General features: G+C 34.1%; 4 protein-coding genes across 7 annotated transcripts; 2 read left to right on the top strand and 2 right to left on the bottom strand.

Annotated features, from left to right (window-relative positions):
- Window positions 1-2,227: 2,227 nt before the first annotated feature.
- LOC140987023 (uncharacterized protein At3g49055-like) lies at window positions 2,228-4,306 on the bottom strand. The gene is made up of 5 exons (XM_073455449.1): window positions 3,511-4,306; window positions 3,333-3,409; window positions 2,950-3,061; window positions 2,672-2,788; window positions 2,228-2,591 (listed from the first exon to the last, which is right to left on the bottom strand). The coding sequence occupies exons 1-5, from the start codon at window positions 3,982-3,984 to the stop codon at window positions 2,259-2,261; spliced, it is 1,113 nt and encodes a 370-aa protein (XP_073311550.1). The 5' UTR covers window positions 3,985-4,306; the 3' UTR covers window positions 2,228-2,258.
- A 4,426-nt stretch (window positions 4,307-8,732) lies between these two features.
- LOC140986395 (U-box domain-containing protein 32-like) lies at window positions 8,733-14,703 on the top strand. Of its 2 annotated transcripts, XM_073454621.1 has the most exons (9): window positions 8,733-9,124; window positions 9,742-9,863; window positions 10,094-10,215; window positions 10,473-10,577; window positions 11,082-11,349; window positions 11,506-11,655; window positions 12,038-12,565; window positions 13,105-13,860; window positions 14,306-14,703. In XM_073454621.1, the coding sequence occupies exons 1-9, from the start codon at window positions 8,953-8,955 to the stop codon at window positions 14,486-14,488; spliced, it is 2,406 nt and encodes an 801-aa protein (XP_073310722.1). In that variant the 5' UTR covers window positions 8,733-8,952; the 3' UTR covers window positions 14,489-14,703. The 2 variants fall into 2 exon arrangements, with proteins under 2 accessions (XP_073310722.1, XP_073310723.1); XM_073454622.1 differs by lacking the exons at window positions 8,733-9,124; window positions 9,742-9,863 and having other exon boundaries at window positions 10,466-10,577.
- An 813-nt stretch (window positions 14,704-15,516) lies between these two features.
- On the top strand, window positions 15,517-19,623 carry LOC140986234 (short-chain dehydrogenase TIC 32, chloroplastic-like). The gene is made up of 8 exons (XM_073454334.1): window positions 15,517-15,797; window positions 16,539-16,770; window positions 17,303-17,382; window positions 17,587-17,740; window positions 17,925-18,003; window positions 18,757-18,841; window positions 19,145-19,191; window positions 19,331-19,623. Exons 1-8 carry the CDS (start codon window positions 15,692-15,694, stop codon window positions 19,499-19,501), a joined length of 954 nt encoding a protein of 317 aa, XP_073310435.1. The 5' UTR covers window positions 15,517-15,691; the 3' UTR covers window positions 19,502-19,623.
- A 146-nt stretch (window positions 19,624-19,769) lies between these two features.
- On the bottom strand, window positions 19,770-26,078 carry LOC140986232 (mitogen-activated protein kinase kinase kinase YODA-like). Of its 3 annotated transcripts, none has more exons than XM_073454331.1 (12): window positions 25,841-26,078; window positions 24,329-24,890; window positions 23,456-24,190; window positions 23,146-23,233; window positions 22,911-22,973; window positions 22,431-22,591; window positions 22,262-22,337; window positions 21,875-21,934; window positions 21,674-21,781; window positions 21,216-21,452; window positions 20,912-21,000; window positions 19,770-20,791 (listed from the first exon to the last, which is right to left on the bottom strand). In XM_073454331.1, the coding sequence occupies exons 2-12, from the start codon at window positions 24,883-24,885 to the stop codon at window positions 20,287-20,289; spliced, it is 2,679 nt and encodes an 892-aa protein (XP_073310432.1). In that variant the 5' UTR covers window positions 24,886-24,890; window positions 25,841-26,078; the 3' UTR covers window positions 19,770-20,286. The 3 variants fall into 3 exon arrangements, with proteins under 3 accessions (XP_073310432.1, XP_073310433.1, XP_073310434.1); XM_073454332.1 differs by lacking the exon at window positions 25,841-26,078 and adding an exon at window positions 25,101-25,811; XM_073454333.1 differs by lacking the exon at window positions 25,841-26,078 and adding an exon at window positions 25,209-25,811.
- Window positions 26,079-27,919: the final 1,841 nt, after the last annotated feature.

Here is a 27,919-nt window from a genome sequence, read left to right as displayed (position 1 = left end):
CATGAGATGCAAGTCGGTAGTGAAATTATTAGATAAAGGAATTGCCTTGGATGGAACAAAGGCCAAAATATGTTGCTGGATTGTTACATAGTTTTGAAATTATTTGAGTTGCATTATTGCCGTCATTCATAATTTTAGGCAACACCGAAGATGTTCGATTCTGTATTTTTGTTGGTTCGAATTTCATTCACAGTTGCTTTCCTGTGTACAGTTCAATTCAAGAAACTGAATATAATTATTCCTCAAGAACAATTCTGTTGTACTTTATCTCAACTTGTTGGAGGTCAATTCATCTCTAAACATGTGTAACCAACTCCTCATTAAAAAGCCATAATATGCTATTTTACTAACTAAGCCATCCTACATATTTCCTCTAATAGCCAAAACTTCAGACCATGATGTAAAAATACGAAATAATGATTCTTGATACTTGGAGATATGAAGGGTACTTCTAATTTCTTGCAGCAAATGCATTTAACCTGAAACATAAATTGGATTGAAGTACCTTACATTTATATGGTTGCAATTGGATGGAAGATTTGATTCGGATTGATGAATTTCATTTGGAAAGGGATCTCAAGAATGTACTTGAAATGACCCCACATTAGGTGTATTTCAAATTTAACTCAATTATCCTTACATCTACTTAAATTAACAAATAAGTGTAAACAAAATTCATTCCACACAAATTTATCGGAGCAATCAAATGGATTTGAAATACAGAGCTTGAAATCCATCGTCCAAGCTTAACCTAAAGAAATTCCCAATTTCATTCTCCAAGAAAGAGTAAATTGGCCCAAAATAAGTTTCAATAATGTGTGAACTTCCTAGAGATCCAGAGAGTCCTCCATAATTAACCTTCAGACCAATCTCTAAATCACACTGTCTATCCCATCAAAGGATAAGCTTCTTAGAGACGCTCAATTCAGCATCTATGCTTCTTATTTTTACTTGAACTAGATAAATTATATCACCAATTGCATTTATTTTGCAGCAGTTTTCAACAACTAAGAGTGTCACATTTCTAAGAGGTAAACTTGGAATATGTGTCCGTAAGGATAACCTCGGCTACTATGCTCCAAGAATTTGTTTGAGAATAAAGATTTTTGCAACCCCAATACTGCAGATTTCTTGCAATATCTAATGTCATGCAGTGAAGATTAGTCATCAGAAACTGCATGTTCATAAAGAAACTACATGTTCGAAACAAAAAGAAATGTAATAGGAGAAAAAACATCAATCACCATTCACCACACAACGCAAACAAACTCTATCCATCATCTACTAGCAAAAAGATGCAATCTTTACAGCTCAAACAAAATCTTTCTAACATTAATCTTAACGAAAAAATTATTACATTCCAAAATGGATCACCAATAAAATTCGACCCACTTTACAGGACAAAGGGGTAGCTAAAACTCACGATTAGAGTTCAAGAATTGAAAATTTTAAGGGGAGTCCGGAGATGGATTGGGCTTCTTAACAGAGCATGAAGCTTTGAAAGCTTCAATATGTGATTGGCATTTCTTCTGATCTCCTTTATTTTCTTCCAAACATTTCTTGAGGGCTTCCACATCACACGGCGATATAATCTTTCTCACGCCACCGCTGATTTTTTCACTTCCCTCCGCTTCCATTTTCTTGGAAAACCCAAAATTGAAGAATTTTATAATTTTTTCCAATGATATTTTTTTTTGAAGAACTACTCGACAGCTAAATTAGCATTCAGTTCAGACTTCAGAGATTCAAATAAGAGGAGAACCTGCAAAATATCATATGAACATGGGCCTCGTTGACTGGCCCAATTAAAAGTACAGACTACGTAAGCCAATATGGCCCGTTGCTGTTATTTCTATAGAAATTATTTTTCTCCGGAAATTAGTTAAAACTTAAAATAGTTCTCTAAATTTATCTTGGTATTTTATATTATATATATATACTTAAATTAAGTCTTGTTTTTGTAATTTGGAATACTAACGTAGTGCTGGAAAATGCCGATATGACATCGCAAATGATGAATAACATGTGTTACGTCAACGTTTTTGCCAAAAAAAAAACCTTACATAAACAAGATCTTAGTAGTTCAAATACATATTTATTTTTAAAACAACTAAGTATTAAAGATTATATAACTTATCAAATAAATAATTTTGTTTGCTCAGTTGTCACACTTAAAATAATAGTAAGATTTAAAAAGGAATCACATAAATAATTTTTGTTTGCTTAGTTGTCTGTTAATTTCTTGGAAAATTTTCATACTAGTTATCCAATGCTAGCATTTCAGGTACCATCCGCTTCACATTCCTAATCCCACTGGCAGGACTATTAGCAGGATTCAGAGGGAAAGGCCAACAAATATACCTCATTCTACGCCTACTCTTGATATTTTCGCAATCTTCTAATTGCTTCGTTAATTCTTCGATCCTTTCGTGTAATCCTGCAGCTCGGCTATCAGCCAGCTGAAGGGATCTTTCGGCTGCTTCACGTGCAATATCTGCGGCGTTTACAAGCTCGTTTTTCAGCGTTAGCTTACCATTTGATACGTCCAAAGCTACACTCTTTCTTTCGAGTTCTTGTTTCAAAATGCTGATCTATCAGGAGACAGATATTTAGCGAGTATGAGTGGATCAAGAATGGTCATTTAATGGCTATATTTTTCATGTTTCTATACCAGTTTGTCACGCTCCATAACGGCGTTTTTCCCAGCTTCTGCTTCCGATTCACAAGCTTCCCTCCATCTTGTGGCATCTTCTTCAGTTTCTTTGATTTCTAAAAGTAATGCTTCAACCTCGAAAATATGACAAAAAAAAAGTAAAAAAACTCATGTGTCCGCGTCTATAGTTAGGCTGTTCAAATTTTTTAGACTGTACACAATAATTTGCGATGACAAATGGTACACGGAGAATATATGCAGAGAATTAGCATTATTCTTAGTTTTGAGCAACTTACACTTTGCATTAGCTTTGCTTCTGTGTCTTCTAATTCTTTGATTTTTCTCGTTCTTTCGGCTAATTTTTCATCTTGCTTGAATGTCATGCTCACTAGGTGCTCTGTTTCTAACCTATCAATCAAAAAGCACATTGTCACCATTCTTGGCTTAATCGAGTTTTTGTACTACTCTCTCTCTTTCAAAGATTAAGTTGAGCAGAAATTTGCAGCATATCAAGTAACCTAATCTCGAGCTCGAAAATTTCAAAAAATTGTACAGTTTTTAAAGCCTGTGTGTATAGTTCGATTGGACTCAGCTACTCAAGTATCTAGAGCTTGGGTCGAGCTTCTCGTAGCCGCACGATCGGCTCGGCCCATGTGCTCCATAACCCAACTAAGAATACCTTGATTCTTGTAAAGAGCTCCTCAATTCAGCAATCTCCTGTCGCAGATTCTTCATGATTTTCTCCATAGCTGAAGCCTGCATGTATGATCACAGAAATCTCATCTAAATATGATCATAAACTCAGGCATTAAAAAAATGAATATCACATGTTTTTAGTTTACTATGGACCCTTTTACCAGATTAACAACTTCCTCTGCCCATTCACTGTCGTCTGATTTAGTCCCGGAATTTGCATCCGAATCATTCGATGTCTGATCATTGTATTGACATCCCATAATAAATCCGAATCCGACTTTTGGCAAACCCTTTTCGGCAATCTGCAAAATTGCCAATCTTTTTTGCTCATTTTCTCCCTTTAACTTACTTAAATTCTTCTCCAGTGTCTCTCTCTCCACCAATGCAATTCTAAGCAAGCTGTTGATATCTTTGTTTTCTTCCTCCAAATTCACCAATCTGGTCTCTAACTCCCTCTTATCCTTTATCATTGAATCCTTATAATGATTGAGTTTCAGTGAGATCATATTTATAAGCCTCAAAACAAGATCTGATTCCACTAATAACTCATCATTTTCAAGATCATGTTCATTTTTTTCACGTTCTTCGCCAAAATTTTCGAGCCCGCCTTCTTCGAAACCCGAGATTATTCTCATCAAGCCATCTTTCGCCAAGTTTATAACCTCAAGATTCTTCGTGAAAACCCCGATTTCTCTCCTCAACTGTTCATTCTCCCTCACAAACTCTTCCTCCCTTTCCCTAAGAAGGTTCTTGACCTTGAAAATTCCGTCCCGGCACCCTCTCTCTTCTGCGGTTTCTTACAAAGCGTCTTTCTTTTCTTGGATGGAATGTTGATTTTGTTTCTGTAAGTGAGTGAACACCATTTCCTTCTCTTTGAATCTGGTTTCAAGATTTCGATATGATAAACGAAGGCTTTCGAGTTCTTTTAACACATGATTTTCAGGCGAACTTTCAAGGGGTTCCATGATTACTTTTTTTAAAAAAATTAGAAGATTTTTGTAATTCATAAATATGTATACAGTTTGTGATCTGTGAGAGAGATACGAGAGAAAAATTAGCAACTACTAGTCAAGACAAGAGGAGTGAAGAAGTTCAGGTAGGTAAATCAGTTGAATTTATATGTCTATAATCAGGCTTTGGCGCGCTCAAAGAATATTAAATATACACAAAAAGTCTCACAAGAAGGTTTCATGGATTAATTTCTATAATCAGGCTTTGGCGCGCTCAAAGAATATTACATATACACAAAAAGTCTCACGAGAAGGTTTCATGGATTAATTTTGTAGGTCGAATATCTTATTTAGGTCATCCATGAAAAGTATTATTTTTTATGCTAAGAGTATTATTTTTTATTGTGAATATCGATAGGGTCGTCCCGTCTCACAGATAAAGATTCGTGAGACCGTTTCACAAGAGACCTACTCTTAAATATGTTAGGAATTGTTTTTAAGAATTATTAATTTTTTTAATATGTTATGTGAACATAATTTTGATGTGTTATCCACCAACCGTATTTATTTCATATTATATATGCATGCACATCTAGTACGTTGACACATAGATGAACACGATTGATGGATAACATATCAAAATTATACACTTATATGTTATGTCTGTATTATATGTCCTAGAATTATAGCAGTTCCATAATATAGATTAAAGTTTGTAAGTTGTATATCAAAAAAATAATTTTTTTAGTAAATTTGAATAACAATATATAAATTCTGTACAGTAAGTTTTTGTCTAAATTCTAAAATATATCGGATTAAATTTTCCTCTTAATAATTTTATTTTAAATCTTTGTAATAATTTGTTTTCTTCGAAGATAAGTGTATTATGGCAAAAGTATATTTTGGAGAACGGGTTTTTTTTTTAAAAAAATATAATTTAAAAATGTATTTAATAAAATATTGCAAAATTGTAAATGTAGTGAAAATATAACGATCCGTGAAAATAAACTCCGGATTCAAAATTTTTTTTTAAAAAAAATGGTGTCACAGATTCATTGAATCCGTGACAATGAGTCACAGATTCTTCCTGCCTATATAACAAATATTATATTTTGTATCAACAAAATGTAACTAAATATTTTATATTTAACAAATTTATTTTGCATTTTTGGTTTTAAATAATAAAACGTAAATGTTGTTGATTAATTGGTAAATGTGATAATGATGATTAGATTTTTTAAAAAATAAATAATAATTCATAATACGTAAATAAACTAATTACTGTAAATGATTATATTGTCTTTACTAAATGACAGTAACATATAATTTTTTTTAGTAGGATAATATTATACGATAATAATATTTAAAAAAAATTATTTAACGAATAATAAATAATTAATAAAACAAATTTAATTTTGTTTTTATTATTATATTAAGCTAATATTAGTAATATTATTTGTTTCAATTATAAAAATTTTATTTATTAGATTGTAGTAAAAATAATTCAAAAAAATTTAAATTTCGTTTAATTATTACAAGTGAAAATCAGTATACCCAACCAAGTATTAATTAGATTTTCATTGTATAAATTAATGATACACGTGCAGCCAATAAATGTTGAGTACTCCCTCCTAGGAAAATATATCAAAAATAATTGCTCCAACTTGTATTTTTCATATGAAATGTATATTATTTATATTACTAGCGATTAATAAAAAATTTTGACTTCCATTTATACAAATTATCAGTTAATAAATTTTATAACATAAATTTGACCCGACAGCACATCATGTACAAAGACTGTGCAAGAAGACGTTAAAACGTGCGTAAATTTTGAAAATACCTTTACAAAGACAGTGGGAGGTTTCAAATACCTTTACTAAATAACAGTAACATATAATTTTTTTATTGGAATAATATTATATGAAAAGAATATTATTTAACGAATAATAAATATTTAATAAAACAAATTTAATTTTGTTATTATTATTACATAAAACTAATTTTAATAATATAAATTGTTTCAATAATAAAATTCAGTCAATCAAATTTAGTTCAGTCAATCAACGAACAATAATAAATATAATGAACAAAAATAATAATGTTATCTCTTGAGATTTTCTCGTATAAAATACATGATTAAATCAACGAACAATATAATAACATGTCAATGTTAAATATTCTTATAAAAAAATACATTATAAAACAATATTAATTCAATAATAATAAAATAAATTAATACTTGACAATTCTTAATAACAAAAAAATTATGAGCATAACGAACCAAGAAGAATTATAGCCAACAAATGGAAATATTGAAGTTGCGCAAATGGAAATACCGAAGACGAAAGAATGTGTCACCGATAAGCCAACAAATGGAAATGCCGAAGACAACCAACAAATGGAAATGCCGAAGATGAAAGAATGGTAGGATAATCTACAACTCGGTGCAAATAAATAGAAAGAGGTCACGAATTCTTAGAATCCGTGACCAATTTTTTTAAAAAAAATATGAATCCGAAAATTTGATTACCGGATTGTTACATTTTTACAACAATCTCACATTTGCTATATTTTAGTAAATATTTTTAAAAATTATATTATTTTTTAAAAGAAAAGACCTTCGAGAACTGGTCCCAGTCACAGCATCCACATAGATACCCTACAAAATTTTATCCTAAATTTAGATTTTATTATCAACAATACTTTAAAGAGTGGGTCTCATGTATTTTACTATGTGAGACGTNATCTAATGGATATTCAAAGTCTTTGTAGCTAAATCTGTTCGAGACCTGCCATGTTGTCATACCTAATAGTCAATATGTATATATTCTCATACATATTGAGAAATTACCTGATAATTTAATTTGTTTAATCTTATTTTATTTTAAAAAAAATTATACAGAATAATATAAATTTATGTTAAATTTCTTATTTAAGAATTTAAAATTTTAAAAAAAAATCTTATTCGGAACATTTGATACCAATTCTTATTGTGTTTAATAATAATAATAAATAAATAAATAATAAAATGAATGAATGTAATGTGATTTTGACACATTAAATTAAATTAAATTAAAGTCTATAAATTGACATTGATTTTTTTTCCCCACTTGGGCTCATCGACCACCGATGCATATTTGAGAATTCATCGTTGTACGAAGTTGACAAAATCAACTTTGAATTCTTAAATTATCCTCATTATTATTTATATACAATATTACGTGTATATGAAAATTAATATTTAAAATATCAAAACATTTTTCTTAAAAAAAAAATTTGTGCCATTTTTTTATTTTAGATTATTAGCCGGAAAATGGACTTGTTCAAATTATATAACACATAAGATTATTTCTATATAAACCAAATTATCTTCAAGAAATTCTTAAATCACTTAAAGTTAGAACAAGAAATCATCATCTCATAAAAAAATCAAAAATAAAAAAAGAAGATAAATTTCATTTTATCTTATTTCTTCAACTATTTTGTAAAAATTTGAACCTTTTTAATATGAATGTTTCCCCCGTAGTAGAATGCCCTTTCAGTTCCAATTGTTTTTGGTGTTCAGTGACTGAAATTGTAATATTCTACTTCAATATATAGAATTCTAAAATTAAGTAAAAATTATATAAAATACGTTTTAGAATGATAATGGTAATTTTTTTTATTAATACATATTAATTAAGTAAAAATTACTAAGATTCACAAGTAGATATTTGTAAAATTACGTAAATAAACTATTGTTCATCAATCATATTTACATAAAAATAATTTTGAGGTCATGAATCTCTAAATAATAATAAAAACTAGCTCATGGACACATCATTCCGTGTTTGTACAGTTTTTTTTAGAATTAATTTGATTTATACTCAAACGAAGATAAAGTGTAATTTAAAATGATGAAAATAAGAGGGAAAAAAAACAAAAAATCACCACGAAGACACCATTTGGTGTCTCTATTATTAATAGAGATTAATAATATAGTAAAATATATTATATTTATAAATGATAAAAGATTAAATTAAAATAAATAACATTTTCTAAATTCAAATTTACATAGGAACGTTAACACAATTCTTCCACAATTTTAGTTTGAGTGTATATGAAAGTTCTTACCATTTAGTAATATGTTAATGTAGAGGTCTTCAAATTTTAGTCTAAACCAAGAAAAAAAACCGGAAATTCAAACCGAAAATTGGGGAAAAGAACCGAAAACCGGGTTTTTTTTTTTATTTCAATCCAAATAAAATACTGAATTTAAATTCTATATTAAATAAATACGAAGCTCAATTGTTGTAAAAATTAGCACAAACAACCTTATCTCATGTCGTGTACAAAAGCCAGAAGAAAAGTAATAAAGGGAAAACGACTGAAAAAATGGCTGCTTATGGTAAAACATAAACAAAAAAGTCATTTTCTATGGTATTTGGAATTTATTTTTCATCAACCTGGTTGACCCATTGATCACAAACCAACTACCACGTAATGTTCAAGTAGTCCTTTTTCGCAAAAATTCAAGAAGAAGAGTTTGTCAGACACCTACAAGGCTAATTTTCTCACTGACCAAGACTTTATTTTTAACTTCTCTTACCTGATAAAATTTCAATATTCTTCATTCACACTCATCAACTACTGAGCGATTTTGGAATTGGGATGATGGTGGGTCGTGAAGGAGAATCCTTTGATTGTAATCCTACGGTGTACGTTGCTGTGGGAAGAAATGTCAAGCAGGGAAAGTCTTTGCTGGAGTGGGCGGTGACGAGTTTTGAGGGGAGGAAGATATGCCTCTTGCATGTTCACCATCCCACGATTTTGGTCTCACTTTGTAAGCTCAATTCAAAACATGTTTTTTTTTCTTGTGGGTGGATGATTTTGCAGATGTGTTTGAATTTGTGTTGAATTGATTGGTGGGTTTTGGATTCTAAACTCAAAGCTGTTGGCTTGGGAAAGAATTGGTTGTGGATTGGTGTACTTTTCACTTTCCGAGCTATTAGTTTCTTCCACTCGTGGTTGTGTCGATATATTAAGTTTTTTGGTTCTCTTCTTGATGGGTATAGGGAAGTCCTTTCTTTTTGTTTGGTAAATTATTTGCTTGAAATCTATTTTGACAAGTTGAATTGGTTCATAACATAATGTATTTTGAATTTGTTCTGTCGTTATTTGTTCTTTGTTTGTTCATCTCTCGGTCCATGTTCTGTAAAGTGTCCGCAGTTCGCACCTGTTTATTTACATATAAGTGATATAAAGGATGATGGAAATGAACTGGTTTTTGTGCAAATTGTTTTGGTGTTTCTAAATATTTATTTATGGCTGTTACATGTCTGTTTTGTCCAAATGTTATTTTTGATTTAGTGTGGGGCATTTGTCAATGCATTTTCTAACATGAAAAGTTGAATTATTCATCGAAATTGACTTAAGCTTTTGAATGCTCTACGTTTCCAGTGAATGGAAAGCTGCCGGAGAGCAAACTTAAAAATTCGGCTATTAATGCATACGAGGAAACTGCCCGGCTAAAGGATCAAAAACTTTTGAATCAGTACCTTCTATTCCTATTCCAGATGGGGGTAGCTATACCATTTACTCTTCCTTTCGCTTTGCATATTAACTGCTGAAATCAGATTTTATCATTTTTTATTAATTATGCTTATATATGAATAAATAATTAACGGCAATTGTTTACTGATACACTTTAAATCGTTGAAATTTACGTCTTTTCTTATTATTAAGACTTCAAACATGAATTATTATTGTTCATGCATATCTAAAGAAAGTCAACTACCATGTATTTCTGCAGATACAGGCTGATAAAGTTTTGATAGAAATGAACAATACTGAGAAAGGGATCCTAAAACTTATCGCTCAACACAGAATAAGTCATCTCGTCATGGGAGCTGCAGCTGATACATTCTTAACAAAGTATGAGTTGTTTCCAAATTTTATGCTACCGAACCATCGTTTATTTGCGGATACATTGTTTTAGCTGACCGGTTTTTGTAGAAATGATATAGTTAGAAAATTGCGATACAGCAAACCTTTTTTGTTCCTGTCGTTGGGAGATTTAGTCTCATTATATGGCCAATAAAAATGAATAGAACTCTTAGTATTAAAGTCTTAAAGCCTGTTCCGTGTGAGGAGTTCCTTTGGTTACTGATACAGAATTATCTAGATTGCAGGAAATTTTCAGAGATCAAGTCCAATAAAGCCATGATTGTGTGCCAGCAGGCACCATTATCATGTCATATTTGGTTCATTTGCCAAGGAGACCTCATTTATTCAAGGTTTGTTAATATGCAATATTCCTCTTCCATGTCCATCACCGGACGTGATTAGATGGCTTATAAGACTATACATATGACTCCTTTATCAACTTGGTTTAATTATTTCCGTAAGGAGGACGGATATGGATTAGATGCTATTGGAATTTAATGTGTGAAGTCTTGCTTGCATGACCATGGGCTTGGCGTGATATTATTGTAATATCCTGTTGGACATCAGATTGTGGGGAGGGTGTCAATGTGTATGAGAGAATGCAATGAGTTCTTCTAGCAACTTATGCAATCATTGTCGTAAAGTAAGGAGGGGTACAACTTAGTTGCTGTACAGTCCATTTGTGAATTCATACTTGCATGGGCCTCTAGGCCCTTGGGCCCAGACATGATGTGATGACTTTGTGAAAGTTCAATAGTCTGGATGCATTTTAGCACAGAAGAAGCTGTTGCTACTTTTGGGAGTTGATACTATTGTAGTTTACTGACAAAATGGTGTTTTCTTTTCTTGATTAGGCCTGTGGGCAGTGGCTCTTGGTTGACTCCTGTTAGAAACTTGTCTTTTCCCTTAAACGGTGGTGGATCAACATTAACACATGATCATGTGGAAAACATGAACGTCAATGCCGACAATGTGTGTTTCGAGCACTCAACAAGGTCGATAGAAGAGTTGGTTAGCCCTTTGGATTCAACTACTACAGCAGAAAGTGGAAGTAGTTCACCTTTATTTGAAAAAGTGAAGCTTCAAGAGAACTTACCATGTTCATCATCTAGCAACTCTTTGGTACGTTTCATTTCCTCTCATGGAGAATCATTTAGTACACCTTTGCTGAACTTCTGAGTCCGGAATGTATGAACCTGCGCCTGCAAAAGGCATAAAACGATAATTTTCCACAAATTTGTTCAGTACATCGATTTAATAGAAAATCATCCATTCCAGGATTTCATCTGCCATCAAAATGAAACTAGTGACATTCAAGATAGACTGGAGCATACTCTGAAAGATGTCAAGATCTGGAACCAGAAATTATTCGAAGAATCATTGAATCGGTGGAGGGCTGAAGAAGATGCCTTTGATGCTGTGCGTAAGGTAAAAATACATTATTAGATTGTCCTCTTCGATCCTTTCTCCTATGTTGTCAGTTATATTTTATATCACTATTACTGTAGCCTATTCAAACATGTTGTCCACTAAACAATAAGAACAACCAAGTGTATCTTTCTGTTAATAAAGAGTAGTGGAGCATCTGAAAAGCTCATTCGTTGGTCCTCATAAATTTTAGTTGGCTCGAACGAATATATGCCATCTTCAGCTCTCACATATCCATATATATGCATATATACATTCACATATATCCAATCAATGCCATCTTAATAAAAGTTTCTCGACTTGTTCCGAACCGGAAACAAGGAAAGTTGCTCCTTTGTAATTTCTTGAATCAATCGATGCAACTCATCGCACCCTTTTTCAGGCAGAAGCAGCAGAAAGTCAATACAAGGAAGAGATGAACCGAAGACAAGAGATTGAGGAGGTATCAACTACTCAGAGCCATGAAATCCAAATAATGAAAAATCGCCAAGATCAATCTCTGAAAGAACTTCGGCTGATTAGGGATCATATACCTGAATTAGAAAATGAACTAAGCAAAGCCCGTTGCTCAGAGAAAGAGTTAGAGGACAAGATTATTCAAGCAGTGAATCTCATGATAACATTTAAGGGGACTCGGGATAAACTGCGGATAGAATATGATTCTGCTATCAGAAAAGTTAATAAACTTATGACTTTGGCAAATGATGGTCCTATGGGAATATCAAGTATGCAGTTCTTTGGAATCTCTTTCTCGGATATCGTAGAAGCCACCCAAGATTTTAATCCCTGTCATAGAATTGGCGAGGGACGAAGTGGGAGTGTTTTCAAGGGAGTGCTTTTCCATTCTAAAGTAGCTATAAAGATGTTGCCTTCTTCTGGTTCTCAAAGTGATTCAGAATTCAAGTACGAGGTAGCTCTTACATAAATCTTGACACCATTGTCAGCCACATGTAGTAAAAATGATTTACTGAAGTGTATGTTTTAGTTCAAATTCTTTTGTTTAGCTTGATTTTTAATACAGAAATACTTGGATTATGTTTGGATTTCTTTTTTGGCTAAGAATATTTTGATTGGAAAATATCTTGGAGACTATGATTGTGTATTTTGTTTTGTATTCTTTCCTGTACATGTCATATCATGTGAGAATATGTTGGATTATATATTTTTAATGGTGAGTGGGGTATTTCAAAACTTCAAATACTGTACTGGATTTGAATATAATAGAGTTTTAGAGTATTTTAGAAAGGGGAAATTACTTTTTGAGGATGAAAGGACTAGAAGGTAATGTTTGATTTCATTTTTCGAAGTGGGAAAGGCAGCCAAGGACGTGAATCCAAGATCCCGAATGCACTCTTGTATGGATTATAAAAGCTATTTTTTCGTAATCAGATGTGAAGTATTATCCTTGATGTCTCTTATATGTGGAACTAAATGCTTCTCTTACCGCAGGTGGAAGTTTTAAGCAGGGTGAGGCACCCAAATCTAGTTTCGCTTATTGGTGCCTGTCCTGAATCCAGGTCACTCGTGTACGAGTACATTGAGAATGGTAGCCTCGAAGATTTCCTCTCCACTCCAGCCAAAATTCACGCTCTTTTATGGCAAACCCGAATAAGAATTGCCATTGAGATATGCAGCGTCCTTGTCTTCTTGCGTGCCAATCATAGTTGTAATGTTCATGGAAACTTGAAACCCTCCAAAATTCTTCTCGATCCCAATTTTGTTTGCAAAATAAGTGACCTCGGAATTTATAATTTGATGTCTCAGAACGAGAATCCTTTTACCTGTAACAATGATCCCGAAATTAAAGCTTATACGGACCCTGAAATTCTTGAAAATGGAGTTCGTACCTCTGAAACTGATGTCTTCTCCTTTGGGATCATTCTCTTACGACTCTTAACTGCAAGACCAGCTAGTACTGTAGTACAGGATGTGAAATGTGCCTCAGAAAGAGGAAACTTGAATGCTGTTTTAGACTTGTCAGCTGGAGAATGGCCACTCGAGCAAGCTAAGCAGTTGGCTGATTTGGCTTTGAGGTGCTGTGAGACAAATAGCTTGGATCGACCCGATCTTTCATCTGAAATATGGGTTGCCCTTGAACCATTGAAGGACTTGTGCCACCAGTCACAGTCAATGTCTACTTCTACAAGTTCGAAATCCAGCAGTCAGCAAAAAGTACCCTCTCATTTTGTATGTCCTATTTTTCAGGTGCATTTCTCACCTTAAATCTGCACGTTTTTCATGAACTTTTATGCATTTAACAAACTATTTTTGAAACACTCGGGAGTTCGGTGAAACTGTATATTTTATTGTTGGGAAGCACCTTCATCATCCCATTTACGGCTTATGGGAAAAAAACACAATACATGATCTGCTATTTAGTTTAAAAGATTTATTTTACTCAGTTAATCATCAAATATAAGTTTTGATGCGATGTTTTTGAGAGGGGAATCATTGAGAGTTCTAATCTTTTATACTGTCCCATGTGCCCACTACTGTGGCATAGTGATTAGAACTTCCTATAGCGCCAGGCGCTCGTTAATTATACTCATACCTTGGAGCAGAGCTGTAACTTTGGCTGCAACCTTTTAGAGATGTTGCCTTCCCTCGACTGAGACTCTTTTTTTTTGTTTCATTTTCTTTGAATCCGCAGGAAGTTATGAACGATCCATGTATAGCAGCAGATGGTTTCACATACGAAGCCAACGCGATTAAAGGATGGTTTGGTAGTGGACATAAGACTTCACCAATGACTAATCTAAAGCTCGAGAACTGTGACCTTCTTCCTAACTATGCTCTTTATTATGCTATTCAGGAGTGGCAGCAACACACCTAACTCATTTTGTACCAAAATGTATAAATATTTGAGTGTCAAAAAATGGAAGAAGAAAACCCATTTTCGTGTTATTTACTATCATGTGGTATTCAAACCAACGAATGTTATTTCAAATGTATATCGACCCTTGTATTCTTTGGGTATGTAAATGAGTCTTGTGATTTGATCTGCTACCATAATTGTTGAAGGCGATTCTTTTTCTAATTTTCATGTGATTGGTATTTTCACAGGAATTCCTGACTTTCGAAGATTTGTGGTAATTTATGTTCGGAAGACGGGTTGATATAATTGGATATTTTATCTCAAACATGATACTTTGGTGTTTTGATGAACTATACATCATCGATGATATGTGTATGTTTTCGAAGAATTAAAAATAGGCATAACATTTACAGCCACAGTATGTTCATATCATACAAACACCATGTTACATTTTCAAGAAATATTAATATTCTTCGTTAGTGTTAAAAAAATTCGTTTAAACAACACCTAATCTCGAGTGAGTTTACGCCTAATATGGATTAAGCATCAACAATAATTCGCAAGGTTTCATTTATGTTTTTGAAACAAAATACTTTTATGAAAAATATAAATAATGAATAAAAAAAGCATGAATATTTTATTTAAAAACTATGATATACTAATTGTTAATGTTTTTTTTTCCCTGAATGGGAGGAGATGTTTGTTACATTTCGATCAGGAACCTTAAATTTATTGTCAAATATGAGATATTGATGTCCAGACAGTGAGTTTTTTTTTTTATTACAACATAATTTTGTAGATTCATGGGGAATTGTTAATTATTACAATACTAAACTTTAAGTTTTTTGTTTTAACTATAGATTCATTTAATCTTCATTTTTTTTAATTATTTTATATATGGTTTGATTTAAAGTGATTAAATTTTTTGTCAAAATTCAAAAAATTTGATCTTGAAACTTGAACACACTCGGCTCTCGCTTGTTTTGGAAATCTTTATACAAATACTTTTTTATGTTACCATATAATATTATTATATATAATAAATATTTAAAAATTAATACCAAATTGGGAGGCTATGGAATGGATCAGCATCGGTCGCAGAAAATTTGAACTAGATAAAACTGAATCCGGCCATTTTACACACCTACAACAAAGTGTAGCAGTAACTTCACCTTGACTTGAAGGTTCTTTATGCAGTAATTTGATGATCAACGGAGAAAGATGTGGTTCTTTAGCAGAAAAGGGACGTCTGGATTCTCGGCTACCTCCACGGCGGAGCAAGTTACTGAAGGGATAGATGGTTCGGGTCTCACCGCCGTTGTTACAGGTTCTTTTCTGCTTCCTTTTCAGTGTTGTGCGTACTTTGGATGGGGGGGTGGGGGTGGGGGTAATTTCATTTTCTTATGGTTATGCTATTTTGCGTTGATGATCAAAGTTTTAGTTTGCGATTCTGGGATATTTTGTGTCAAACATTAGCTCACTGTTGAGAAAGTTGAGTTCTTTGCTGTTTATGATTGGTCTGCAGTGTGTTTTTCTCTGGGAATTTCGAGGTTTGCTTGGGAAAAAAAATGCGATAGTTTACTTGTCTTTACTAAAATTGTTACATTACTAGGTGGAGAGAGCAAGTAGTATCGTGAATCAACTTTACAATGCTGTAAATTCACTTCAAGAATTGTAATGTGTAACTCACTGCGAAAGCGTTTACGGAGAACATATAGTTTGTTGAAAAGAATGTAGAAGCAATGAATGAACTTTCTTGTGTTATCATTCAGATAATGTAAGTAGCAGTTCCGAAAGATTATTCCTGTTATATTTCAGGTTGGATATGTAACCCTTTTTGTAAATATAGAATGTGGATCAGACTCAAGATTCATGCATTAAGCACATGACTGACATTTGGTAAATTACAGAACATTTTATTCGATCTCTTTTGCGTCACGGAGGATATGAAGGCATCCATGTGTTCGTACAACTTATTCAGGAAAAGAAATTATACGAGTACATTCAATAGTTGACCACCTTTTACTGTATTTCATGCTATAAGAAACTATTATCATTATAATTATAGGAGCTTCAAGTGGTATTGGAGCAGAAACATCAAGGGTTCTTGCACTGCGTGGTGTCCATGTCATAATGGCTGTCAGAAATCTCTGTACTGGAAATGAGGTCAAACAAGAAATTGTTAAACAAGTTCCCGATGCAAGAGTTGATGCTATGGAGTTAGATCTCAGTTCAATTGCATCGATCAGGAAGTTTGCGTCAAAGTTCAGTTCCTTGAACCTACCGCTAAATATACTCATGTAAGAGATGTAAATCACAACTGAGATAAAACTTGTTTACATTGGACTATCTTGTTTTCCTGAGTCGGGGTGGAGATTTTTACAATTGGGTCTCGAACCTAGACCTCGTCCCAAACTTAGAATCTTTGTGCCAAATGGGCCACAAACCATCGGCAACATTGGAGTATTTTTTATTAATAGACAAGACACCACATTTCACTTGTTGGTATTTGACTTTATGGATCCAGATTTAGTTGGACCATGTTTTAATGCTTGCATTTAATGAGGTTTTAATCTGAAAATAAACAAGAGTCCTTGTTGCCACTTATATTTCTTGTTATTTCTTCTCGCACCTTCTTTAGTTATCATACTAAATCCTCGGTACCACTTCTCTCAATAAATGCGGAAGTATATGCTTGGTGCTGCTAATAAGTATTGATATGCGTTACTCAACTTTTAATTTGTGACTTTTTTGAAAAATATTTAGGCAGTTTCCGTGCCTAAACTATGGCAAGTATTACTTTCTCTGACTAGATATTTGGCTCTCCTCTAGTAATAATGCTGGAGTTATGGCAACACCTTTCACGCTTTCAAAAGACAACATAGAGCTGCAGTTTGCAACAAATCACGTGGGTGAGATCCGCATTCATCTTCAACACTAAATGTAAAATGTACTGGAAAGATATTTATGACTTAAGTTGTTTTAACTCTTGCATGGGGAAGGTGGAACAACCATTTGAATTTGGATAGTAGGCAGGTGGATGATTTCAGTTTTCCTATTATTAAGAATTTTCTAATCTTACTTCATCCTGTTACTCATGCATTCTCTTCCCACAGGACATTTCCTACTGACAGATTTGATGTTGGAAACCATGAAGAGAACAGCTAGCGAAAGTAGTCGAGAAGGAAGGATTGTCAATGTCTCATCCCAGCGACACAAGTTTTCATATCCTGAAGGGATCTGCTTTGATAAAATTACTGATCAATCAAGGTGAAGCCATTTTACCACACACCGTCCACTAACCTTATCGAGTGGGGAAGTTAAAAAAATGGTATCATCAACCATTAATGGGAAGAGATTCACAAAAAGCTACATTGTTTCCCAGTTTACGTTGCAAGTTTTATTGATTAGGTTCTTTCTTTTCTGCTACATACTAATTTTTTTGCACGTGCAGGTATAACCGCTTATCTGCATACGGACAATCAAAACTTGCTAATGTGCTACATGCTAATGAACTAGCAAGGCGTTTGAAGGTAAAATACATATTAAGAAATGTCAGTTTGCTATTTTCTATGTTAATTACTTTTTCATGCAGTCAGAGAGAAATCTTACCCACGCTGTTATGATGCAACATTGACTCCTCAATAAATTGTAAAGTGGTTAATAAGTTTGAGAAGATTCCCCACCTAGAAGGCCATTCTTCTGGACTTGGGTTGTCCGCTTGGCTTATGACTCAATATTGGTACTTCTATTGAGAATGAATGCAATGAAATGGGTGGCCTAAGAAAAGATTATCATTGGGCTACTGTCAACAACGTGAACTATGTTCACATTATAGGCTAAATTAAGGTGCATGTACTAAATACTTATAAATGGAGCAGATTGTCCACAAGAAATTACAGAGGGGACAATAAATTGGGAGGCTCTTCCGCCTCTAGAGCTGAAATTGGGTTCTCCTATCAACTTATGGCCTAACATACATGATACAGTTTGCGATAAAATTTCCGATCGATGTTCTGAGGTTTAAATACATTGACTTGAAGCTGAACTTATACTTTCAACTGGTTTGATTATCAAATCTGGCTAGGAAAATGAACCTTTCAGAGTATTAACAGCCCATTTGTCTATACTATGAGTCTGAGAAGACAGATATTACCAACCACTTTGTTGGAGAGGGTTGCATACTTGTATTAAAACAATTTGCGCTTTTGTATTGGGTGTGATTGTAATGTTGGTCATTATGTTAGCTATAATATTTTGTAAGAAACTGAGTGATTTCATTGAAGGAAGAGAACGTCGAGATAACAGCCAACTCACTTCATCCAGGAGCAATTGCCACCAACCTGTTTCGTCATTTTGGATTTGTTAATGGTAACAAATCTCTTCTTGTTTGATGGTTTCTTACTCCCTGTCATTCACACGTTTGAAATTAAAAACTGTATTAAGGATATAGGCTCAAAGTTATGTAATGGCTATTGTAACCACACCACAATTTCCTCCGTCCATGGACCATGTGTTCTTACTGCTTACCTTCATTTTCGTGTACTTTGTACAACAATACTACCTATAATTTGGGAACCCTGCAAGGTTTAGATCACTTATACATGGGTTGTTGTGATACATGCCTTACTTATCTTATATCTAAACAATTTCTCTACCTTTGGAGTAATCCAGGCCTTGTTGCTGTTCTTGTTAAGCATGTGATGAAAAATGTTCAGCAGGTAACAGTTCTCGTGCTTAATTTGAGGATCGATTCAGTTAATAAAATACAAAAAACAATGCTATGTCCAGCTAAATACCATCCGATTATGAAATTTTAGTTGTTGTATATTTGATGTTTTCATATGGCATGTAATGCAGGGAGCAGCAACAACCTGCTATTTGGCGTTGCATCCAGATGTTAAGGGTGTGAGTGGGAAGTATTACTCGGACTGTGCGTTAGCTGAGACAAGCTTGCAAGCTAAGGATCATGAACTGGCCAAAAAATTGTGGGATTTCACGAGTAGTGCGATAGACCAATCCAAGGCATAGCCAAAATTTCATTGAACTGATTGAGTCTGAACTATTCTGTACTCTAAGATTTTCCACCAGTTTACATTAATTGTCCTGTAAAATTTATTTCTCAATTATCTAGGTTCAAACTCTTGATTTCATATATTTCGACAAGATCTAGATACCACAAAAATAAGAGAATAGGATCATTAGCATGGTTAAAAAAATTATCCCCTCCCGTACTAGATAACAGCTGCCGAAATACATTTTAATCGCTTAGTGAGATGTTGCAAGAACTACGTTTAACTGGAAAAACGAGAGTGAATATCAATTTATCTTCTCCAATTTCTGTACATCTGTAGCATCTAGTAAGATCTTCTACATCTACTTTGTTTTCCCCTCTCCTCCGTTAACGTTAACCAATGATGTAAATATACATAGTTAAGGCCAAATAATTTAGGGGAAGAATCAACTATACAATCGATCAATGGACATATTATCCCCAGGGAGACTAGGCCTTTTCATTTGGACTTGAGGTCAGGCAGATACCAAGTCAAATTTAGGGGCACTCAACTCTGTACAAAGCCGATGTGTCCATTGAAACTGTTGGTAAAATGCAGCTCTAGATTTGCAGGTTCTCTGGGTATTAAGAAAATGGATATTGCCTGCCACTTCGTAAAAGGCATGGCATCTGAAAGCCATCAAACGAGAGTCGACAGTGCCTGAAAAATCTTGCTCCAGCATGTCAATATCTGCTGAGATGCAATCCTGTCAAACAGGACGAGTTTATCAAGTTGACTCGATGACCTCTGTGATAAAGGAAGTCATAAACCAGTCATGCGGTGGGATGGAAATGGAGACGAGGGATTCAAATCAACGGATGGATTCAACTGTGCAGGATCCCTCAGGAGTTGCTGAGCCACACGATCAGCCAAGATAGATTGTCGGTCATAAAGTTCTGCATGAGCGACTCTACCGAATTTCCTTCCAAGAGCATTGTTGTGGCAGGATGCCAGTCCCCGAAAAGCATGAGAGCCAGAACGCACTCCTTTAAGAATGTCCGGATCCCAGTAAGAGAGGGTATTGGAACAGGGACTTGGTGGCCGCTTTGGTATAATGGAAAATCCATCAGGCAGTAGCATGGATTGATTATATGGTATTGCACCCATCCCACCTGTTAGAGGTGTGGACGAGCCAGATGTAGTGAGGGGGCTAGATATGGGCGACGGAGACATCCTCCCACTCGGATGCTTAGGAGATCTTGGATGTAGAAGAGGACTACCAATTGGAGAGACTGGGCACGATATGTTCCTTGGAATGTAAACATCACTGCAAGCATGAACAATTTAGAATCACAGAACAAGAATAAAGCAAATTATCAAAGGTATTTATGTATCATAATTACATCCATTTTTCAATGTATTGCATCTTTAAAATTTAGAGGACCACCTTGGATTAAAATTAGATTTTGACACCCTAGATGAGTGGATGGCAAGTTTCTCAGGATCCGACTGTAGATTTCTCGTATTACCAATGCCCTACAAATTATTTCATAGAGCACATTATCAGTGATAAAGGGCGGCTACCAGAGTGCAAGAAAAATGTCGATAATATATTAATATTGCAAAATATAGAACTTAATGTATCAGTACTTCGGTATGTCACAGACCAAGTTTGAGACAAATAAATGTTCCAACTCCAGAAAGGGTCCACATAGAAGGTTCAAGCGTGAATTTCAGAAAATAGTAAGTACCATGGATTTGGCAGCTTTTGACATTGGAGAATAATCAGAAGATGCATAACCCAATATCTGTTTTTCCAAAGGAACAGCACTTTTTACAAAAGGGTGCTCCAACAGTTGAGCAGCTGTATGGCGATTCTGGGGATTGCGTTGCAAACATTTTCTCACAAAATCCTTTCCATCATCTGATAGATGATCTGGAATTGGTGGAAGCTCTTTACTGTTCCCGATTTTGAACATGGCAGCAACCTTTAAGACAAAATGCAGTGAGCATCAGACACAAAGATTGTCATCAACATTTTACTCATAGTTGATAGTACACATGCAACAATGGATAAGTTCAATTAGATCACCTTCAATTGGATACACAAAAGGTACACTAGGCACAAGTTAAAAAAGAATAATGAGAAGGGGAAAAAACTGCAAAAGAATGAATTAGTTCCAGAAATCTCATAGTCCAAATCACACACCCCTTCATACTGGCTCCAAGGTGGTTTTGACGTAGCCATTTCCAAAACAGTGCATCCAAGGCTCCATATATCAACAGCAAGGTTACAGCCATTTGAATTTCTTATAACCTAAGAGAACGAAGAGATATAACTATGTGGTTAGCATAACGCGAGTCATTGAAATATATTTACAGGATTTTTTTTTGGGGGCGGGATACCAACCTCGGGTGCCATCCAATAAGGGCTACCTTTAAATGATAAGGGGCAGGTTTGCCCTGTAATCTGTAAAACCACACATGAAGGTAACAACTCAGAACCATTTAGGCCACATCATTATTAATGAGATCAAACTTCAACTACCAGAGGCACATTCATCAACCAGACAGATCAGTCAAATGAGTCATAGCTTAAATATTAAAACTAGTTTAAATTAGGGGTCCATGTGGGCCGTGCACAACAATTGTCATAATAAACCAACATATAAAGCGACAAATTAGTTTCACAAAATCTGGATTTGCCAATGTTTCTATCATGCTGCCAATTCACTAGATCCACTCATATGTTGATTTCCGTTGCATGAAGTTCTTTGCAATTCAAACACAGGCTTACATGCTTTGCCATGCCAAAATCTGCCAACTTAACGCGGCCATTTGGGTCCACAAGTATGTTGGCCCCTTTAATATCCCTGTCATATATATGCAGCATCCAGTGCTTCATCATTAATTAAACCAAGTGAATAAATAATCCAAACCAAGAAAGCAAAGGCAATCAGATATACCGATGCACCGTGTTTTTAGCATGTAAGTATGCGAGCCCTGACAAAATTTGTTGAGTATAACTTCGAATGGCTGATTCTCCTAATATCCCATATTCTTGTAGAATCTTATGGATAGAACCACCAGACACATATTCCAAATATATATATAATCTATCACCCACCTGATCAAAGATAAAAATCGAGAATCAGCGGAAGATCAGGAAAAAGGATGCCATGCACAATTTTAGGAGAAAGCTATTCAATTAATTACGTGTTACATACTAGTGCAAAACTATTTACTATAAAATTATTGTTTAGAAATAAGGTCTCCACAAATTTATGACCCCGTTGAAATATATGAAAATGCTATTAGTATCGGTTGTTAGATTATAAACGAAAGAAAGAGAAATGCATTTGGTTCACAAAAGTATATCAATGGATATCTAGAAAGTTCACATGACAATGCACAAGAATAAGTAAAGTTGCTGGAATGCAACTGACCGTTTCAGATCCATAATACTGCACAATATTAGGATGCTTTAAGCGACTCAACAACGCAATCTCCTGAGGAAACAGAAATTATTGGTTAGAATTTTACACTGATGTAATACAAAACTAAGAACAATGATTTGCAGTTAATACAGTATCCAACAAACAATTAGCTTTGAACATCTTGTAGAAAGTAAGANAAAAAAAAAAAAAAAAAAAAAAAAAAAAAAAAAAAAAAAAAAGTTACTTGTCCCAACTGCTTTGCACTTTCCTTTGATTTTGCATCATCAGCAAATAAAGTGACCTCCTTCATGGCGCACATCTCTCCGGTCTCACTAAAATCAAATGACACTCAAAAATTCAGGAAACTACTTTAAAAAATGAACACTCCAAAAAGTTCATGTATAACAATTGTTTGAATATAAAAAAGATGTGGATCATAGATGCCATAATAATATGCACTTGAAAGCTTCCATCAACAGATGAATACGGAGCAGATATATGGAAACAAATTAGTGATCAAGGAAATAAACAATTCATTTCTAAAATTTTTGAACCTGTTAAAACCAACATAAACATGTCCAAATGTGCCTCGACCAAGCAATTTTCCTCTCTTCCAACGCGAACCAGGGCTTGCAAGGTTCTCTGCTCTTCCAGGACTGCGTGGTACCGAAGGCGATGCCACAGCAGAATTCGGCTGCGAGAAGGGTGAAGAATTGGAAATTGTTATGGGGGGAAGAGGCAGGCGGTGACTCTGTTGTTTTGAATCGTCAGGCCAGTTACTCATTGATTCGTAGTGTCCCCCTCCAGCTCTAGGATGAATTGGTGTCACAGCACCGCTGTGAATTCTGGAACTAGGGCCAGGACTTGCCATTCTAGGACTAGGGTTAGAGGAATATTCTGGGCTTCCTCTGCTGGGCTGCCAGAATAACTGTCCTGACATATCTCCTCCCATTGAATTATGCCCAGAAGTCCGGCCTGACCCAGGACTTGAGCATTGACCAGATCCGAGCAACAGGTGTTCTGGAAAAAGCTTTCCGGCAGGAAAAGCAGAGCCAGTAACTTGCTCATAACCAGAAATTCTCATTGGACTTCTCGAAGGACTAGACATTGAGCTATCTGGAGCACTGAAAAAGGCACCATACTGCGGGACCTGTAAATTTGGTACTCGACCACTCGAAGGTCGTCTTTTAGGGGGTGATGAGACAGTCTTTTTAGCAGAGAGGTTCACTGTAACAGGTGACTCCCTTGAGATTGTCGGTGTAACAGAGGACTGATCTCTAACAAAAGAACTTCACCGAGAAAATACAAGAAAACGAGGCCTCACATTAGTAAGACAAATAAAAAACCTTTTCACATAGCTTAAACATAACTAAATGAAAATAAATAGTTTGGTGTACTTCGTTAAATGATTTTAGAACTCCACTCACCTAGGACTGCCTGCAGCAGTTCTACTGCCAACATCATAGTCAGTTGCCAGAGGACTTCGTTGGTGAGAATCAGCTGGATCATCACTTTCGACGGAACATTCACTAGAGATTGAATGAACTATGACTTCGTCATCCATATCTGCAGGGTCTGGCTTTTGCCAAATGCATGTTGGCCTTGGGAGAGGAGGAAACAATGACGATTTTGAGACTCTTTCTAGTTTTGGTTTTGCTGATTCGCGTATTCCAGAATCTGTGCGACGGACATTTGCAGTACGCAGGCGCATGCCTGGCAGTGGAAGTGGTTGGGCTTGAGGCCTTTCTGCAAAACTTTGACATCGTGCAACATGTTTAGAAGGTGACGGAGATCTTGACACAGCCTGTGATTGAGACCCTCTCTCTGAAACTATGTCATTGGAGCGTTTTCTAGATCCTCCTAATCTACCTGAAGGTTTACTTTCCGGACTCTTAAACTTTTTATGCAACGTGTCAATAAAACTTTCTTCGGATTTTTTCTTTTTTTCTTCTTTTGACCAAGACTTTCCCCACCATGAAGGCATATTTCCTGAAAAATAACATACACAAGACATGAAGCTATGGTCTCAGTACAAATTTGTGGCAGCACTAGAGAGTATTCCGTTTATGAGTATCCTTCCAAGTAGTACTCAAAGACTTTCTTCAACTTATTATGTCTTTAGATATTTTATCAGCCATTAAAGAAATGATTTTGATATTAAAAACGTCATATTTAATTTAAAGCACCTAAGAAATGGACCTGTCAATACATTAAGTTCCTTTCAACATCACCCATGCAACCATGCTTCACCCGTTTGACTCTCAGTAATTATGTAAATTCGAGTATGATAAAAGTCATAATTCACACCTGATCAGGGTATATGACGAACGACAGCTGCACCTCCCGCATTTACTTATCGACCGTTAAAGTTGCCAGGATCAAAAGTTGGTTTGCGGTTATTCTTGGAAAAAACAGAGAAAAGAAAAGAAAAGAAATCCACGTGATAAAATCCTCTAATCATACTCCAACAACAATTTTCTTTGTTCCTTTTCTACCCCTTGGTTAAAATCCGTCATCAAAGCGGGCATCTCTACAAGCTTCATCAGCTTTTTCCACCCTCATTATACATACAAGATCAAATTTTGAACTCATGAATCGTGTGATTTAAGAAGCTTCAACAAACCAGGACAAGCAGTAAAGTTAGGCAAAACACAAGGAGGATAAGAGTCTTTCACCCCACTTCCAAACCACAACACCCAAAATTATCAAGCATTTCCCATTTTTCCCTCCCACAACTTAATCAGCAAACACCACTGATCTCACAGTAATCAAGTACATCAACAAAATCCAATCTCTACCGCAAAATAAAAAATAACAAAAAAACCAAGCCTTTAACTACAGATCTAAGCATACATCACAAAATTTCACCAACAACTGCAACTCATTAACTCCAATCAATCAAAGTAAAAAAAAAAAAAAACAATGTCACAAAAACATACCGAAACTTCTCAGCTTCTTCACATCACACAACCAAAAATCCCACTCATTCCACGTTTCCTACCGAATTGGGGCGTCCGATTTCACAAATCCGTACGCCCGAAAGCTTTAAAACTACGCCGTGTTGGATTCAAGTGGGTTTTTCGTAGTGTGAACTAAGGAATTCTGAAGAGATCGCGTAGAGAGAGAATGACGTTAGAGTTTTACAGAAGAGAGAGAACAAACGAAAAGGAATACGGAGTTGTCCGAGTGAAATGTATTCTAATTATCATATTTAATACTTCCATTATCTATATTATATTATATTATTAAGTATGAGACCTTTATAATAATTATTTTAAAGGATACCAAAATATTTAATTATATAATTATTTTTCTTATTCTATTAGAAACTTCCTCAAATCACTCTATATTTTACATAGAAAAAATTTAAACAAATTTTTTTTTAAATCGAACAACTCTTCTAAATTGAAATAATTTCGTATTAATTGTTTAATATTATTGATCAAATTAAAAATAATAATCCACATACAATGCGTGTGCATCTTTTACTAGTTGTAATTATTATTTTTCCTTAAATATAAACGGACACTAAACTTAATGCAAATTTGGTGGAATAAAAATTATAAATGAAATTTAATGCAATACTATTCACTCAACATATAGATTGCCCCAAATATATGAATACAGTTTTTTATCATTATCGATAGTCTTTTTTATCATTATCGATTGACTAAAGTGACATTTGTCAAATTATGGATGGACTAAATTGATATTTGAATTTTTGAAATTAAAAAATAAAAATAAAAGTGTGTGTTGAAATTAAAACAAAAACAAAAAAAAATGTAATATTAGTATCATATAAAGGTAAAGTTGAAAGAAAAATTTGATGTCCTTCCCAAGTAGTTATTATTGTGTCTTCAACTTTAATAAAATAGAATATATATATACATATATATATATAATGAAATTTAATGCCATGCTATCTTAAATCACTGTGCTTACTAATAAAATGACACTCATTTAATATATATAATATAATATAATATATATACAAGATAATATGTGTAATGAGATTAATATCAGTACTACGTATATATAGTAATGAAACAAAAAGTTTTTTTCATGTTTGTTCGTTAAAGATTAGTTATTCAAAATTATTTTTGTAAAATTAGCAGAGCCTGTGATAAAATGTAAATACGTGATCGATTGTTTGTCGTTATATTAAATTTATAATTGATGTTAATAATCATTTCAAATATTTCAAACTATAGAGCAACTCAATTATCAAATTTCAATTATTCGTATCAGTAAAGATAATTAGTTTTTATCAATCTAGCCCTTTTATAATAATTATATTCACTCGCAATATATGAAAATCAAACAATTTATTATCTCGTCTAATTATATTAACGAATATTATCAATTATAGAAAAACACTATAATTAATGATAACGGTGAAATTAAATTTTTACACTGTATAAGTCTGAAGATGTATCAAATGCAATATTTTTCTTCAGTTTGGTCACCTTTGAGATGTTATTTGCATAATTTATTTATTATTTATTATTGGGTTTTTCAATTTTAATTTTTTGAATAATAATCAGTACTGGGGATATAAAAGTGAAGTGTTTGCGGCTCTTTTAAGGTACATAAATATATGTTTAATTGCGTGAAGAATTAAATGTTGGTGTGACATAATTAGAATAACAATTTAATGGAAAATATTGTCAATAAATATGGACTTGGTGAAGTCACATAATAGCGATTGGGAAGTTTTATGAATACCTAAATAAATGTGTGGATCCGTTAGGAATTATTATACCAATATTATTGGAGAAAATATATAATTTTCATTCAAAATTGTCAAAAACTTGTGTGAGACGGTCTTGCGGGTCGTATTTTGTGAGACGAACCGTTTATTTGGGCCATCATGAAAAAATATTACTTTTTATGCTAAGTGTATTACCTTTTATTGTGAATATCGGTAGGGTTGACTCGTCTCACAGATAAAGATTCGTGAGACCGTCTCACAAAAGACCTAATCCAAAATTTTTGGATCATTACTCCACTTTATCCAA

This window comes from Primulina huaijiensis, chromosome 10 (assembly GCF_012295235.1).
Source record: "Primulina huaijiensis isolate GDHJ02 chromosome 10, ASM1229523v2, whole genome shotgun sequence".
NCBI lineage: Eukaryota > Viridiplantae > Streptophyta > Magnoliopsida > Lamiales > Gesneriaceae > Primulina > Primulina huaijiensis.
This window is presented reverse-complemented; position numbering and strand designations above follow the sequence as displayed.

What these genes read in the sequence shown, in the direction of transcription:
- LOC140987023 (XM_073455449.1), bottom strand. Translation starts at nt 3,984, where the DNA reads ATGAGAATAATCTCGGGTTTCGAAGAAGGCGGGCTCGAAAATTTTGGC. An exon ending in CAGAGGAAGTTGTTAATCTG is followed by an intron (nt 3,410 to 3,510) that starts GTAAAAGGGTCC and finishes TCATACATGCAG; the next exon opens with GCTTCAGCTATGGAGAAAAT. An exon ending in AGCTCTTTACAAGAATCAAG is followed by an intron (nt 3,062 to 3,332) that starts GTATTCTTAGTT and finishes TTTGATTGATAG; the next exon opens with GTTAGAAACAGAGCACCTAG.
- LOC140986395 (XM_073454621.1), top strand. Translation starts at nt 8,953, where the DNA reads ATGATGGTGGGTCGTGAAGGAGAATCCTTTGATTGTAATCCTACGGTG. An exon ending in CATCATCTAGCAACTCTTTG is followed by an intron (nt 11,350 to 11,505) that starts GTACGTTTCATT and finishes CATCCATTCCAG; the next exon opens with GATTTCATCTGCCATCAAAA. An exon ending in TTGTATGTCCTATTTTTCAG is followed by an intron (nt 13,861 to 14,305) that starts GTGCATTTCTCA and finishes TTGAATCCGCAG; the next exon opens with GAAGTTATGAACGATCCATG.
- LOC140986234 (XM_073454334.1), top strand. Translation starts at nt 15,692, where the DNA reads ATGTGGTTCTTTAGCAGAAAAGGGACGTCTGGATTCTCGGCTACCTCC. An exon ending in TCTCACCGCCGTTGTTACAG is followed by an intron (nt 15,798 to 16,538) that starts GTTCTTTTCTGC and finishes TTATAATTATAG; the next exon opens with GAGCTTCAAGTGGTATTGGA. An exon ending in GTTTGCAACAAATCACGTGG is followed by an intron (nt 17,383 to 17,586) that starts GTGAGATCCGCA and finishes CTCTTCCCACAG; the next exon opens with GACATTTCCTACTGACAGAT.
- LOC140986232 (XM_073454331.1), bottom strand. Translation starts at nt 24,885, where the DNA reads ATGCCTTCATGGTGGGGAAAGTCTTGGTCAAAAGAAGAAAAAAAGAAA. An exon ending in CTTATTGGATGGCACCCGAG is followed by an intron (nt 21,782 to 21,874) that starts GTTGGTATCCCG and finishes TCGTTCTCTTAG; the next exon opens with GTTATAAGAAATTCAAATGG. An exon ending in AAATCTAATTTTAATCCAAG is followed by an intron (nt 20,792 to 20,911) that starts GTGGTCCTCTAA and finishes TCATGCTTGCAG; the next exon opens with TGATGTTTACATTCCAAGGA.